The 16784-nt window shown below is 43.8% G+C and overlaps 1 protein-coding gene across 6 annotated transcripts in view; it reads left to right on the top strand.

Annotated features, from left to right (window-relative positions):
- The window catches only part of KIT (KIT proto-oncogene, receptor tyrosine kinase), an 85043-nt gene extending 69077 nt beyond the window's left edge, over positions 1-15966 (top strand). For all 6 annotated transcript variants that reach the window (XM_082728653.1, XM_082728651.1, XM_082728652.1 and 3 more), the window contains 12 exons: positions 1111-1217; positions 1313-1439; positions 1722-1826; positions 1913-2023; positions 3223-3373; positions 5537-5628; positions 6270-6397; positions 7483-7605; positions 11705-11816; positions 11931-12030; positions 12437-12542; positions 13604-15966. In XM_082728653.1, coding sequence (XP_082584779.1) covers positions 1111-1217; positions 1313-1439; positions 1722-1826; positions 1913-2023; positions 3223-3373; positions 5537-5628; positions 6270-6397; positions 7483-7605; positions 11705-11816; positions 11931-12030; positions 12437-12542; positions 13604-13732 — 1391 coding nt within the window. In that variant the 3' untranslated portion in view covers positions 13733-15966. The remainder of the gene's footprint in view (positions 1-1110; positions 1218-1312; positions 1440-1721; positions 1827-1912; positions 2024-3222; positions 3374-5536; positions 5629-6269; positions 6398-7482; positions 7606-11704; positions 11817-11930; positions 12031-12436; positions 12543-13603) is intronic.
- Positions 15967-16784: the final 818 nt, after the last annotated feature.

The following is a 16784-nucleotide window of genomic DNA, read 5'->3' as shown; positions in this document are numbered from 1 at the left end:
GGATCATGACCTGAGCCAAAGGCAAAGGCTTTAATCCGCTGAGCCACCCAGGTACCTCCAAATTAAATTCAAGATTTTAGTTATTGAAAATCATGCATTTTAACACATTGCCAGACACTATGTCCAAAAGTGAACACTGCATTTTATGAAGTTATGTCACTGAGCTATTTTTTTTTTTTTTTGAGCTATTTCTTTAATGTTTGTAAAATTTGGTTCACGAGGGACTAGCTCTCCTACCGTAAGTTAAATGATCCTTGTGGGGCAAATTGATGAATTGGTATGAAGTTAGAGGACAAAGAAACTGGGCACCCACCTGTGTGGGGCGTAGTTTTTGTTTTCTCGAACTGGCGAAGGTGTGTGCCAGTGAGTGGTACACTTCCAGTTTTGGAGTAATGAGGGGAAGAATTTACATTGTTCTTCATCCCGATTTTTTTCCTCGGACTGGCAATGAAAAGAATACTTTAAACATGTTTTCTTGGTTGTAGAAGAAATTCTTGCTCAGTGTAAAAAATTTAGACAATACAGGGAAGCTTAAAGAAGAAAATAGAAACTATCCATAAAGGAAACTTCTTAAAGTTGTCTGAGGCAGGAATTTGGTTGAAGTACAAAAGTTCATCAAATGTTGCTCTTCATGGACAAAACAGCATAAAATTCTTCTTGTGCTACAGAAACCTCAGCTTCCACAGCAGTCTGGTTTCAAGTTGTTATTTCAAAAGATTCCTTTGAATCATAAGAGTAAGGTGATATGGGGCGCCTGGGTGGCTCAGAGCTTCTGCCTTCATTCAGCTCAGATCATGATCTCAGGGTCCTGGGATCGAGCCCCACATCCGGCTCTCTGCTCAGCAGGGAGCCTGCTTCCCCCTCTCTCTCTCTGCCTGCCTCTCTGCCTACTTGTAATCTGTCAAATAAATAAATAAAATCTTAAAAAAAAAAAAAAAGAATAAGGTGATATTAGCAAGGCAAGGAGCTGATGAGATCTGCTTGGCTTTGAACCCTGCTCATGGGCTGTAAAGGGGTGGGGGGGGGATGGGTGAGTTTGGGGTGAGGTGGTTGTGGCAATGATCCATCCCTGCTAATAGGTTGTGATTCCACATTCCCCTTTCATTTTAGAACAAATCCATCCCCACACCCTCTTCACACCTTTGCTGATTGGTTTTGTGATCGCAGCTGGTATGATGTGCATTATCGTGATGATTCTTACCTACAAGTATTTACAGGTAATCCTTCATTTGTTCTCCACCCTCAAGGCTGCAGTGATTGAAACATTAATCATTAAAAGATGGTGTTTCTCTCCCTTTCTCCCCCCGACCAGAAACCCATGTATGAAGTACAGTGGAAGGTTGTTGAGGAGATAAATGGAAACAATTATGTGTACATAGACCCAACACAGCTTCCTTATGATCATAAATGGGAGTTTCCCAGAAACAGGCTGAGTTTTGGTCAGTATGAAAATGGGCTTTCCACGTAACCTTTTTGTGTGCACATAACAATGACTTTAGGGAACCCCACTCGCTGCCTCTGTTCTTTTCATCCGAGACCAGTGACTATTTTCCGTGACATTTTACTGCTTTTGATAGATTTCGCATAAAGTGCATTAATGGAGAAATGTCTCTAGACAGACTTGTCCTTAATTCCTTAACAATTCCTTAATTGTTGACTTTGAAATTACCCAGGTGGTCCTTTGGTCCCACCACCACCATTTACTCTCTTCTTCTCGGCAGGGAAAACTCTGGGTGCCGGGGCCTTTGGGAAAGTGGTTGAGGCTACCGCATATGGCCTCATTAAGTCGGATGCCGCCATGACTGTCGCCGTTAAGATGCTCAAACGTAAGTTTCCCCAGGTTCCTCTATGCCCTCAGCATTGGCTTGCCGTGTTTGCATTTTGCTAAAATGAAACATTTTCCTCATTTTAGCAAGTGCCCATTTAACTGAACGAGAAGCCCTAATGTCTGAGCTCAAAGTCTTGAGTTACCTCGGTAATCACATGAATATTGTGAATCTTCTTGGAGCGTGCACCGTTGGAGGTAAGACTGTGACCAAATTAACTTTTACTATCTTTCAAATTATCAAAAGAGGGGAGATTTTAATATGATTTCAACAGGGCTTGATTATATCAAACTCTTGCCAGATTTTCACCCAGGTTGCTACCTCTTGCGAGATTTCACGTCCCTTCCCCCCAAAAGCTGTTGTTCTTAAGAATGTGTATTTTAGTTTTATCATCAGGGGGTGGGACAGCCCAGGACACACCCTGGTTATTGTTATAGCCGTTGCATCAACAGGGACCTCTTAAGTCTCCTGAGAACGTCTCTCCTCTCGCCCAGAAAGCTCTTCTTTTCCAAGTTTGATAGTTTGCCAAATCGTAGTCAGTCACTAAAGGGTTACTGTTCATTTGCATACCACAATCAAAGGTAGACTTTGAAGCCTACCAGTTCTCAAATACACACCAAATGAGGCAAACACTTCACTTCTGTAAAAAACTGGATTTCCAGTTGAAAGCGATTCCGAAGCAGAGCCTTCCATCAAGGATGTCTGTGATGTTTCACATTTTGGTCGTAAAGGAGCAAAGATGTGTAACCGAGCTCTTCCTCGAGATGTATAGGGATTCACGGTCAAGTTGACGGCTTAGAGAATTTCTTAAAACAGCCCCATACACGTGGCTTCCCCATCATGACTTGTTCATGGAAGTTTCTGCCCAAGTCGGTTTGTTGTCTCTGAACTTGAAAGCGGCAGCGTGAGGCACCTTCACCACATGGAAAACCCTGGTGGCAGGTCGCACTGAGGAGGCAGGTGACGCCCTGCCACTCAGGTGCTCGCCTGCCCCCTGGGGCTCGGCTCAGCTGGCTGTTCTGTGCCGTTGGTTTTCCTTTTATGCCACACTTTGTGCCCTTCGTCATTTCCATAATGACATTGAGAACGCGTGAAGCTCTGCTACAAACAAGCGACTCAAAGGGTTCATGCGGGAAATTTGTTAAGGGTATAACGTCGAAAGCAGTAACTCTTGTGTGTGATGCCGGCAGTCCAGCTGGGCCTCCGAGCATGGACGTCACTTAGGACATCAGGTCCAAGGAGGCTTACCTGGAGAGCTGTGCTCCCCAGAACACTGGTTCTCAGTAGGCTTAGCAATGAACCGGAATAAAAATGGTTATGATCACCCCTGAGTGTATTTATGGGTATTGTTTCTATAAAACTCACCTCTTTTTAACCTTCCTTTATATGCCTGTAGGGCCCACCCTGGTCATTACTGAATACTGTTGCTATGGTGATCTTTTGAATTTTTTGCGAAGAAAACGTGATTCATTTATTTGCTCAAAGCAGGAAGATCACTCCGAAGTGGCACTTTATAAGAACCTTCTGCATTCAAAGGAGTCTTCGTGGTAAGACTGATTTACATAAATAGCTGTTGATAGGCAGTTCGTGGGGTCATAAGGGTTTGCAATCAAGGCTGATTCTTTAAACAAACGAACAGAGGTACTTTAAGGCGCCAAATCAGAATTATTAAATCATTTAGGTGTCATCAACAATTTGGAAAGTTTGAATAGTGTTTGTAAAGATTTAAGTAGTATTAAACTTAGATTTTTTATTGATTTTTTTTGGATGCATCTTTTATTTTTTTCTAAGTGTTAATTCTGTCCCGTGGAATGAATTCTATACCTGTTTCTCTTATCATGGCTCTATTCTTTTTTTTTTTTTAATATTTTATTTATTTATTTGACAGAGATCACAAGTAGGCAGAGAGGTGGGCAGAGAGACAGGAAGGGAAACAGGCTCCCTGTCGAGCAGAGAGCCGGACGCGGGGCTCGATCCCAGGACCCTGGACCATGACCTGAGCCAAAGGCAGAGACTTTAACCCACTGAGCCACCCAGGCGCCCATGGCTCTATTCTTCTGTGTCATTTTGTTTATTCTGTTGGGCTTGCTACTTTATGTATCTCTACAGTGAGACGCTGCTTATAGGGAAAATGTTAAAGCCTGTCAAGTTGTCTTGGTAAATTTCTTGAAAACTTTTAACAGGGTTGCAAGAGAGCTCTGAACATAGCTCGGCACATAGGTTTCTCACCATCTACCTCTGAATTATTTCTGTATACCTTGCCCTTTTTTTTTTTTTTTTAATTTAAACCCCTCATGCTATAAAAAGGCACAGTGACTCCATAACACATTTTTTAACAATTCTGTACCTTATTTTCATCACTTTCATCTTTAATATTGTTCTGACTTTGAATGGTGGATAAAGAGCTTCAGATTCCTTTAAGAACAGCTAGTGTGGCTTACAGTCAGAATAACATTCTTCTCTGCCATGCCTGGTCTGTTCTTTCCAAAGGTAGAGCCACCATTGAGGAAGATTTCCTAGATCACCCCGCCCAACAGAAATCCTATTCATCATGCTTTCTACTTTAAGTATAAGTATACTTTATACTTTATATTTTATAATCCCTTATACTTTATATTTCTGAAGTTGTTTGGAGGGTTTCTCTTCTCCTTTTTTATTCATTCTGTCCTCTGCATTTTGAGACAGCAGGACTTTATTTCTTAAACTTCATCCAGGCCCTCGAGAAGACTGTAGCAACTATTACTGATGGGCAGTTACCTTTTAAAGCTCTTTTTTGTACCCCTGGCTAAAGTTTTAAACCCCAGATGAAGCCTTTTTATTTTACCTTTTTTTTTTTTTTTCTTAAGTCCTATAGACTTAGGTGGTGTCAAGTGGGAGTAAAATACGAAACAAACCACCTTTTGTTAGTTTCTCCAGAGCATATGCTCTTTGTGTGAGTAAATGAGCCACTTTGCCTTATTTCTGAAACCTTGGCCCCATATCTGTTTCTCAACTTTCTGAAATAATGGCCCAAATTGTTCAATCCGATGTGGTGTTCTTTGTGTTTTGGGATCCCATATGGGACTGGAACCACCAGCATACTCCGAAGGAGATTGTTGTCATAGTGTTTCTATGCTAATCAGAAGCAGGAAGTACTAGAAATCTTGAAGACTTTCCAGCCAAATGTTGCAGATTCAAGAGGTCCAGATGGTTCAGAAAATCATCCAAATTATTGGTGTTTATCTGAACTAAACTTGGTTTTTTCAAACCTTCTTCCATCAGTCGCTATATGTTAACGATCCCTGCCTTCCCCCCAATCCCACAATCGGAAGCTCTTGGTCTTTGTGTCTTCCTTGTCTCTTTCATTTTGTCTCGTGGGGCTAATTTAGAGAGTTTGAGGGGATGGGGGATAATGTTTTTGGCTCTCTGTTTCCCATTAAATCCCTGGTGTCAAGAGATGGGAAATTTCTAACCCGAGTCCCATCAGTGATTGAACACAAAAAAGACGGTCTCATTCCCGGGCATTGGACCCTAATGTTGAATATTAAAAACTCCTATCTTATGAACAAGATTTTCTGCATTCAAACTTGGCAATACTTTCTTTGAACAAAATCAGCCTCTTACGTAAAAAAGGCAGTAGGGAGATAGAGCCTGCCCCGTGGGTACTTCCCCTGTCTCCCGTTCTATTCAGTCCTGATTTGATGGATGGATGGATGTTTCATCTCTCATAGCAATGACAGTACTAATGAATACATGGACATGAAACCCGGAGTTTCCTATGTTGTGCCGACCAAGGCGGACAAAAGGAGATCGGCAAGGATAGGTGGGTACCTATCAAACAATCAGGATTTCTCATACCACGGTGAAATGTACCAGTTTGCCCCGTAGTGATTGGTTCTCTTTTCCAGTAGGGCCCAATGCCCAGTGCCACCGGTCAGTGGCAGTTAGGGTTCCCTGTGGGTATTGGGGTCAGAGCATTTGTTACTGTATAGGAACATCTCACTGCATATATGAAAATAACATGGGTATCAGATTGTATTTTGCATATCAAAAAATAGATTTAAAAAAAAATTTTATTTATTTATTTGAGAGACAGACAGAGAGAGCATGAGCAAGGAGAAGGTCAGAGGGAAAAGCAGACTCCCCGTGGAGCTGGGAGCCCGATGCGGGACTCGATCCCAGGACTCTGGGATCATGACCTGAGCCAAAGGCAGGCGTCCAACGAACTGAGCCACCCAGGCGTCCCCAAAAATAGATTTTTATATTTATTTACCATCTTCCTCACCTGAAGCCCCAGATTGTGAATACTAGCTTGGGCACTTACCTTTCCTCAACGCTGGGCAGGTGACTTGCCTGCATAGTCACGTCAGCTCCTTCATTACCAGCCGTGGTATCCTTGTCACTGTCTTCTGTTTTCTAAGCTCTGAGGTTTAATTGCTAAGAAAGTGCTCCTTCTCCTGACAGGTTCATACATAGAAAGAGATGTGACTCCTGCCATCATGGAAGATGACGAGTTGGCTCTAGACCTGGAGGACTTGTTGAGCTTTTCTTACCAGGTGGCCAAGGGCATGGCCTTCCTCGCCTCCAAGAATGTGAGTAGGCGTGGTTCTGTTAGCAGAACGCCCCACCCCCGCCCCCCCATCCCCCCACCCCCATGCAGCCTTTTAGAGCCCTGGTTAGAATACACAGTGTCATTTGGAAGTGTGGTAACCCACAACAGAGGAAATTCAGTTTCTTCATGCTCCAACTGCTCTCTCTTTGGAATTCCTATTCTCATTTATAAGCTTTAAAGTGCAGGCCTGTCTAAATGAGCTTTCTATGAAAAAAATTTTTTTTTATGCAGTGAATTCATTTAAAAATTTTGGCTGTCAGGATATGGGAGCTGCTCCTAGAAAATAGATAATGATTTTATCGGCAAAAGGAGGGGTGCCTCATGGCAGGTGCTGGGCTTGGTGAAGGACACACTTGGGTTTTATTGAAAGGCCTCAGCTATTGTATGGGTTCATGAAAGTGTTGGGGGAATAAGGAACCAGAGAGTAATAAGTATTTGGGGGGAAAGATAAGGATGGCAAGAGAATGAGGGAACCAAAGCGAGGAACATAGTCTCTGGAAGGGTGGGAGGATTTCCTTAGCAAATGGGACTAGCAGACTAGCAGGAGGTAACGGATCCCACCCTTCAGGGTCATTGGTGACATTTCCCAACAGTGACCAAACGGAAAGAGTGTGATACAGGATGGCTGCAATAAAGAACCCCTTCCCTGTGTCCTTGGGAAACATTGAATTGGAGTTGCAAAGATGTTTTAAAAACTCTGTAAAAGGACCTTCAAAGAGAGGCATGCAGAATGAGTTTTCAGTTTAAGAAATATGATAGGACTATTTATAATGTATTTTTCTATGAATGAGAGCAGTCCTAAGGAGAAAAAAAATCCATTCGAGTTGGTTTGGAAAGTGATTATCGTAATTAAGGTCCTAACGATGTGAAACACAAATTCTGAACATCATTCAAAGCATAATTTAGATCTTTATTTTTGGTGCACCGAATAGTTTCATTGGAAAGCCGAGGTACTGGATTTGTGTGACAGAGCAGCATTCTAGAATGTGTTGGACATAGTTTTCATTCCTGAAGAGTTTAAAATAAATGTAAATGGTTTTCTTTTCTCTCCCACTCTCCTAATAGTGTATTCACAGAGACTTGGCTGCTAGAAATATCCTCCTTACTCACGGTCGAATCACAAAGATTTGTGATTTTGGTCTAGCCAGAGACATCAAGAATGATTCTAATTATGTGGTCAAAGGAAACGTGAGTACCTGCTCTCTGCTTGACGGTCCGGTGAAGGATTTTAGTTTCAAGTTTTTCTAAGAATTGCTTTTTATGAGTTTCCTAATGCAAATCCTACCTTTGAGATATCATGCATTTTAGCCGTCAAATTAAGTGTACTTCAGCAAAATTTGCATGGTATGCTGAACATTACTACAACTAACATTCCGATAATAGAATTCCTAATTCTAATTGTGTAATTATGGGGCATGTGAAAGAAACAGAAATAGCCTTAATTTTCATTATAGCCTGAGAATAGCAATGAACTCTAGTTTGTTCAAGTGAAACAAATGTGGGCCTGAAGGTCACAGCAGGGCAATTTTATTTGGAGATTGACATGCTATGTGAAAAAGATTAAAATATCTAAGGTAGCGTTCAGAATTAGGTATGTAGAATGTTGGATCTTCTAATCAATAGCAGGCATATTAAATAGGTTCATAAGTAATAATTGGGTTAGAGAACATAGTGATTTTATTTCAAAGTGCTTTATTTCCCTGCCAGTTCTCACTATATCATCAGAACAACCCCCTGCGATGTCCTCACATTTTCAGAGTTGGAAAAACTAAAACTCAGTATGTTTTATATGTTTTAGTAATAAACTTCACTCTTTCAGAGCTGTCACAGTTCAGTAAGGCCTGAAACCAGAGCCCGTGATCTCCAAAGCAGCATCCCATTACTATGGGAAGCCATTGAGTCCTGTGCATACATTCTTGTGTGTCTGTTTGCCCAGGCCCATTTCCCTAGTCCAGATTTATTCCTGGAAGTAGTTATTTCTGTCCCTTATGATAATGTAGTATTTTCTCCGCCATCACCATAGGGTAGGCTATACTTGACTTGATTTTGTAGAAATGTTGCTGGCTTTATGTCCTGATCAAGCCGTTTATTTCTTTCTTTCTGTTTTTTTTTTTTTTTTTTAAGATATTTATTTATTTGAGGGACGCCTGGGTGGCTCAGTGGGTTAAAGCTTCTGCCTTTGGCTCAGGTCATGATCCCAGGGTCCTGGGATCGAGCCCTGCATCGGGCTCTCTGCTCAGCGGGGAGCCTGCTTCCTCCTCTCTCTCCGCCTGCCTCTCTGACTTCTTGTGATTTCTGTCTGTCAAATAAATAAATTAATCTTAAAAAAAAAAAAAGATTGTTTATTTATTTGAGAGAGAGAGAGAGAGAGAATGAGAGCATGAGCAGCAGGGGTTGCAGGCAGAGAATAGGGAAAAGTAGGCTCCCGCTGAGCAGGGAGCCCGATGCAAGGCTCGATCCCAGGATGCTGGGATCATGACCCAAGCCAAAGGCAGACGCTTAACTGACTGAGCCAGCCAGGCGCCCCCTCAAAACATGTATTTCTAATAAATCTCTTCTAAGACTAGATTTCATCATTATGAGGGTTAATGGAACCAGGTTCTCTCCAGCCCGGTGCATGCACTATTGGAAGAAGGAACAAGGGGTGGTTCCTTATCTGGGCCTTTCAGTAGTCAAAGAAGGGCATGAGGAGGAAAGCAGCGGGTTCTGGACCCAGTCTTGCCGAGTTCGCATCTGATTCCGTCATTTAGTGGCGGTGGGATATTTGCGAGAATTACCCAATGCCCCTCAACCTTGCTTTTTTTCCTTCCTATTGGACATGATCCTGTCACCTGCCTCATAAAGTTGTGAGGATTAAATGAGTTCATCTTGGTGACATGCTTAGGACAGTGTGAGCCATATTGCTCCTAATATAGCACTTTTCTTCTTCTTCTTCTTTTTTTTTTTAAAGATTTTATTTATTTATTTGACAGAGAGAGATCACAAGTAGGCAGAGAGGGAGGCAGAGAGAGAGGAAGGGAAGCAGACTCCCTGCTGAGCAGAGAGCCCAATGCGGGGCTCGATCCCAGGACCCTGAGATCATGACTGAGCTGAAGGCAGAGGCTTTAACCCACTGAGCCACCCATGCGCCCCAGCAGCTCTTTTCTTCTGTTCTTTGTAGATGTCTGATTTGGAATATAAATAACTGTGACAGTGGTTATGCCTCAGCTTCGTAGTAACTTGTTACTGCTTGGGGACCTTTGCTGAAATGCACAAGGGTGGGTTAGGTCCCATCAGGCTTCTAGACTGGGGGCTCCAGCTTAGGCGTGTCGAGCTAACCAGTTACAGATCTCTCTTCACCAGGCTCACACGACATGTTACTGCCCCAAATTTACGACATCGTGGCCGTGTGTCGTCTCCCTGTGTCCGCTTCTCAGAAGGTTCTTCTACTCAATCCACATAGGTTCTGAGTCATTTTTTCTGCCGTGGCCCCTTCCATAGTCTGGTGAGGCCAGTTGGAACCCTTGTCAGAACGTTGTTTTAAATGTCTAAAATAAAACCTGTAGGATGATCAAGAAATACAGTTCATTTGGAATAGAGTTCTCATGCTATTAAAAAGCCCATTTTTGCTGTCGGTACCTGTGCTGCATTGTTATGTGGAGCAACCTGTTCTAGGCGTGGGTCTCAAAACTGCTGTGACTGGTGACATTACATGATGGTGAAAGTGACTGTTGGTTCCTGCTGGTGACAAAGTCACAGGAACAGCAAAGATCGCTGGGTGTTACTGCCTTCATTCACCACTGAAGGAAATGCTAAACTTCATATAGAAGTTAATGAAAACAAGAATGTCCTTTCTCCCTTCCAAGTTCATAGGCCCCTGAATCCAGGACACCTGTATAGTGGGAGCTAACCCGGGGGGCTCAGTTAGTTAAGTGTCTGCCTTCGGCTCAGGTCATGCTCCCAGAGTCCTGGGATCTAGCCCCACATCAGGCTCCCTTGCTCCTTGGGGAGGCTGCTTCTCCCTCTCCATCTGCCTGCCACTTCTCCTGCTTGGGCTCTCTCTCCCTTTGTTAAATAAATAAAACCTTAAAAAACAAATAAATGAAAAGCCCCCATCGTAGCTTTAGCATAAATTTGGGGAGGGAATACTAGAAGGCTTGCTTGCTTGCTTTTTTTTCCTGCTGGCTAAAGTAACTTTAACACTCGATTAAAAATTCTCTTCCCAGTTTTCAATCCTAAATGGATTAAGAGAAGGATTGATCTAGTCGTTTATGGCAGACTAAGATCCAGGAATCCAGAATGTCTATAAGAGGAATAGTCCCAGCAAGTTTAGTTTGATTTTCACAGAAAGGGTTCATTTAGGATGTGAACCTCCGCTGTTGAATTTGAAACCCAGATCTGCCACTCGCTGCCTTGGAACCGTGATGGTCACCAGAAACCGCTACTGTTCTTGTGCGCTTGCTTATACAAGGCGACTATTGAAAGATGAGTGAGTCGGCCGTACTGTGCTGAGCACTTCGGTCCACATGAGCTCACTTAACCCACAAAACAACTCAGGAAATTGGAAGCATTATTTTTGCTTTACAGAGGAACATATTGAGACTTAATTACAGATACTTATAGGACATTTCCAACGTATTCATAAAGGATAATTTGGGTTTGAAATGACCAAAAACCCCAAAGAAAAGGAAAAGAAGCGTGGTTAGCAGCACACTGGGGCTGGTGTAGAACGCCAGGACCCAATCTTACTCCTCCATTTTCTTACCATCGCTGGCGTAACCCTCCTCCTTGCCGCAAGGTGGCCTCTACGGAGCCCGCCAGACGGCAGGATGGAGGAGGGATGACACTGTACGGACTCAATGTCCTCATCTTTTTTCTTTATTTTTTTAAGATAGATCTTATTTATGTGAGAGAGAAATAGAGCATGAGTAGGGCTGGGGCGGGAGGTGGGAGCAGAGAGAGAAGCAGGCTCCCCGCTGAGCAAGGAACCCCATGCAGGGCTCAGTCCAAGGACCCCGGGATCATGACCTGAGCCAAAGGCAGATGCTTAACCGCCTGAGCCCCTGAGCCACCCAGGCACCCCTGAGGGTCCTCTTCTTGAAAATGTGGATAGTACTCAGTGAACCACCTATTTCAGAGGTAGGGGGAGTTGTCTGAGGTCGCAGGGTAAAAGGCCTTCGTGAGATGGCAGTCACCTTCTCGCCCTCACCCCCTCAGCAGGAGCGATGGCTGTAGGAATATTTTCTCTTCAGTTTTGTTTTTGAACTTATTACTTAACATCACCACGAGTGTTGTGCTTGCGTTCTAGGCTCGGCTGCCTGTGAAGTGGATGGCACCGGAAAGCATTTTCAACTGTGTGTACACATTCGAGAGTGATGTCTGGTCCTATGGGATTTTTCTGTGGGAGCTATTCTCTTTAGGTAAAGTGCTTTCCAGGGGCACCTTGGTTAGATTCCGAGCATCTTCTTTAAGATTGTTATCAGCGTCCTGCTTGCTTATTATTAACACTGATTCGTAAACTGTTTGTGCCTCAGGAAGCAGCCCCTACCCTGGGATGCCAGTCGATTCTAAGTTCTACAAGATGATCAAGGAAGGGTTCCGAATGCTCAGCCCTGAGCACGCACCTGCTGAAATGTAAGGGTTGAGATGTTTTCCTGCAGGTCCTGCTTCCCCTTTTGTTTACCTTTTCAAAGACAGAAACCCACGTGGGGGTGTGGGTGTGTGTATGTGTGTGTGTTGGAGTGGAGGGGTGTGACAGTGTTTCACCAGGACGGTCTGAAGTATCAACACCTCCTGGTTCCTTTTGATGACATCCTGATCAGGTGTCATTTTTGTAGCTCATTTTCATAATCACTTGTCACCAAATATGCAGAAAGCTTCAGCAGTCTTCCACAGGCCCAGTGTTTGATTTCATGCCCTCGCCATTTAGTATGCCCGGTTGCACGGCCCTGGAATGATTTTTGAGATGGTCACATGGCGTACACTGAGAAGCCAGGCCAAGGGCGTTGAGGAGTGATAGGAAATGGCCCTCACTTCGCAGGTATGACATCATGAAGACTTGCTGGGATGCTGATCCCCTGAAAAGGCCAACGTTCAAGCAGATCGTGCAGCTAATTGAGAAGCAGATTTCAGATAGCTCTAATCATGTGAGTACACTCCGGCCCCCGCTCTCGGTCCCGGGTGCTTCCTTCTCGGGCCCAACCCCTGTCTCCTTGGCTTAGGCGGCATACTGGACTTTGGGTGGGCGAGGAAAGCAGTGGCAATAAGTTCTTTCTGCCAGACCCTCGTTCTGAGCTTAAAGATGTGAGATGAGGAGGGAAAAGGGGAAGGCTTTGTTTCCTCCCCCGCCCCCAGATGCTGGTCATGGGGTCGGTGTGTTCTCTGTCTCACATGTCTGGGCCATTCAGCCTTTGGACAGTTGGGGTAATGTGAACTAGAATAAAAAGCATAGAAGAGACAGCTGTTAGGGCAGGGAAATAAGCCTCCTGCTCAAACAGGCGTAGCCAGAAAATGGCAGCTAGCCGTCATGCCCACAGCCATATAGAATGAAGAGCTTTTTGAGGTCGAGAGGAGGTGGGGGGGTTGGGGTAGGGATTCTAAACTCAAAGCCATTATTTCTTCTCCTACTCTTAAGGAAGAACTAGTGATCCTTGCTTTAACTCAGATTTTTTTTTTTTAAGCTGCTTTTTTAATGGATCGTGTGCTTGGAGCTGTCCTTTCTAAGAGTATACCACTGATATTTTGGGGTTCAAGCTAGCACTTCTGGGTGTCAGAGCATGTTTCAAAGTAAACAGCATTTCCCACCCACGTGTTTAAGTCTCAGCGGAAGAGCCCTGGAAGGGCCACCAGTGTCCCAGCAGATGACCTCAGCCATTGGGTTAAACTTGGCCAGAGAGGTTTAGGAACCCTTTTTAATAGTTTAGGTAGTCCTTGTTCCCAGATATGTCCCAATAGAAAAGTACTTTTTTTTTTTAAATTGCCATCACTTCTTATGTATCAGACCTTGAGGGAAATGAGGGATCAAACAAAGCTTATGTTTCCTTTTGTCACTGTGCTCGGGATTTTTGGCCATGAAAGTCCCATCCATCCTCTCCCTTTTCGAAGAGACTTTGTAAGTTCCTTGCGATCCCGAAGCTGCCAACGTGTCCCCCTGTCGCCGTGTTCGTCACGGGGACCGGCGTATTAACTGCAGACTTGTGTTCCTCAGATTTATTCCAACCTAGCGAACGGCAGCCCCCACCAGGAGCGGCCCGTGGTGGACCATTCTGTGCGGATCAACTCCGTGGGCAGCAGCGCGTCCTCCACCCAGCCTCTGCTGGTGCACGAAGATGTCTGACGCAGGAGGCCTGCCAGTGGGGGTGGGGGTGGGGTCCTCCCCAACAGGAATGATCCCTGCTCTTTTGGTTTCTATACTGGTTGTTTTTGTTCTCTGTCGGCTTGCATCCTGTCCCAGAGTAGTGGACACACCACTGTAATCCCATCTTGACGCGCACACTCGAGTGGCCGGTGATTTTTGTCACCAGCCAGCATCCTGTTGTAAGAGTTCCAACTGTATCTTCTCCTCCCCAGAGCCAGGCGGCCCCCATTAATGAAAAAATAACAATAATAATAATAATAACAGACTTGGAGCAAGGGAGGGTGGGCTGGGCTGGGTACCCTGAGTCCTTTCCAAGGCTTCTCTGATTTGGGTTTGAAAAGCATCACCGATCGTTTATTTGAGTAAGTCACAGTGGTCACCTGCGGGCCTCCTAATCATCCTTGACCATATGATGATGCTGCAAGATTAGAAGATGAGACCTGATCGCTTGATGTGGAAAATGGAATGTTCTTAGAACAAAGGTCAAAAGTCTATGAATATCTAGGCTTAAGCAATCTAGTATTTCATGCTGGGAGTGAGACCGAGGCCATGGAAAAGTACTCCTGGCACATGAATCAAGACCCGGGCACGAGCCTTTGTTCTCCTGACCGGGTTTGTAAATAGAGTTTGCTGTTAGGACGCCGAGTCTTAGAGGAGGCCTCCCAGCCGGCATTTGTATATACTCATCTACACGTTGTACATGGTCGTATACTCGCGGGGGGGACGTCCCCCAAGGTGTTGTTTCTGGATGCGACCCTGGCTCAGGTCTGCTGTGCTTAGAAATAGATGAAGAGCCAGACGAGTTGGAAGGAAACAGTGTTTTGTTTTGTTTTGTTTTGAAAGAAAAAGAGACCATAATTGCCAAGCACAATCTTAACAAAAATCCCTTTTTGTAGCCTACGAACCTTGCTCCCCAGATTCTCCAGAGCAAACTTACCAGCTTCAGAAAGGCATCGTGCTTGATGGTTTCGATGCCGTTGGAAAAAGTGACTGGTTCACTGCATGACTCCCGCGGGAGGGACTGAACAGTGTGCTGTGTTAGTCTGGATTCTTCGAATTAAATATAGATTCAGCCTCTCTGCAGGCATGTCCCGGACACCAGGCCAGTATGTGTGTGTATGTGTGTGTGTGTGCGTGTGTGCATGCATGCGCGTGTGTGCGCACTTCCGCGCGTGCTTGTAGACAAATATTTTGGGTTTTTTTTTTTTTTTTGCCTCCAGTCCAAGAGGGTCCTTCAGCACTCCAGAAGTAGCTTGGCCTTCATCATCCTCACTGCTCGTTTCTCTGCATCTCGCTGTCTAGAGGAGCTTCCCCAAAGCTCACGTAGCGTCTAATAGGAAGCAGAGTGCTTAAATACTTATTTATTTGCAAGCCACCGACACCTCAAGCATCCTGGTGTTTGTACTCAGCATACTGTACCTGTTCCTTAGACCTAAGGCTGCTCTCCCGCTAAAGCATATTTAAATGTTACCCTTTAGGCAGTAGCCTGAATGTTATTCTTCGAGTTCACCTTTTTTTTCTTTCCTTTTTTTTTTTTTTTTTTTTTAAACTCTGCCCAACTGTCAGAGGTCCATGGGTGTGCGCCGAGGTTTGTGTGTTGTCTTGCGAGATTCGGGTGTGCTGCCTACACGGTTCCCCCTCCTGGGTCCCTCAGACCCCGCTTAGAGAACTGTGGTCATTTATCTGGAAGTTACCATTTGCACTGGAGTTCTATACTCTCGCACCTTTCCAAAGGTAACAGATTTTGGGGTTTTGTTGTCACGTGAGAGATCGTCGCTGTTTGCCATCCTCTGTCGGAACATTTCCTTTGTGTTTCTGTTGCCTTTGATTATAGTAGGAAAAGTGGTGGTTCATTGTAGATGTCTAGGTACTTCAGGGGCACCTCACTGAGAGTTTTGTCTTGGATATTCTTGAAAGTTTATATTTTTATAATTTTTTTTTACATTGGATGTTTCTTTGCCATTGCTTACTGTTTGAAATTGTTTTATGGCTTTTTTGTAAATATTGAAATGTAGCAATAATGTCTTTTGAATATTCCCAAGCCCACAAGTCCTTGAAAATATTTTTTATATATACAGTAACTTTATGTGTAAATATGTAAGCGGTGCAAGTTTAAAGGATGTTGGTGTTCCATGTGTTTTTTTTTTCTGTTATGTTGTCCAATTGTTGACAGTTCTGAAGAGTTCTAATAAAAATGTACATATATAAATCAAGTGGAATTTTTTTATTATTTCTTCAAGCTTTGGTGAAACTCAACTTTGAATCATTAAAGCGCATTCACTCTGACATTAGAAAGTTTGTTCCTAGTATGCCCTAGATAACAAACGAGACCATCAGATCACTAGGCTTTATATATTTGACGATTCAACAGATATTTATTAAGAATTTAGTATGTGCTGTATTTTCTCATTTTATTTTTACAACCCAAGGTCTCCATTTAAATTGAAAAAGAAATACAGGAAACATTTTGAGAACACTACACATTGCTCGATTATTATTAGGTTGATTTATGTGAAATGACTGTTTCTGTGGGCAAAATTATAGCTAAATAGCAATTTCATGTGGTTTAGTCTGATGTAACTAGCGTGTTTCTTCCTAGAAAAGATTGTCTACAAATGAATTGTAATCTGCAGGGTTGACATGAGGGCTCCTTAGAAAGTGGTTTGTTTTCTTGTTGGCTTGGATTTTGAAGAGAGCTTAGTCCATCCCGAGGTGTTCCTGCTCTAGCCTTTAATGGTTACTCTCCCTTGCTTCTGGAAGAGTTGAGCTCTATCACTTGCTTGGAGGAAGGTGATTTGTGCCTATCAATTGAGTCATTTCTTGTGGCTGGAGCATCCTTTGTGATGAGGAAGTACTGTCCAGACCAGTGGAACCTGCCAAAGGTCCAAGAGTCCTCCCAGCTTGAAACAACAACCCTGAACCATGGAATCCTATTACAGAGGAGTTAGGCGCATGAAACATCGTCAGTTTTGATTTTCCTTATTGACGCATCTATACCTGCCAAAGAAATATGTATGTCCAGAAAGGAAAG

This window comes from Mustela nivalis (assembly GCF_964662115.1).
Source record: "Mustela nivalis genome assembly, chromosome: 4".
NCBI lineage: Eukaryota > Metazoa > Chordata > Mammalia > Carnivora > Mustelidae > Mustela > Mustela nivalis.
The sequence above is the reverse complement of the archived record's forward strand: the minus strand, read 5'-3'. Positions and strand labels throughout refer to the sequence as shown.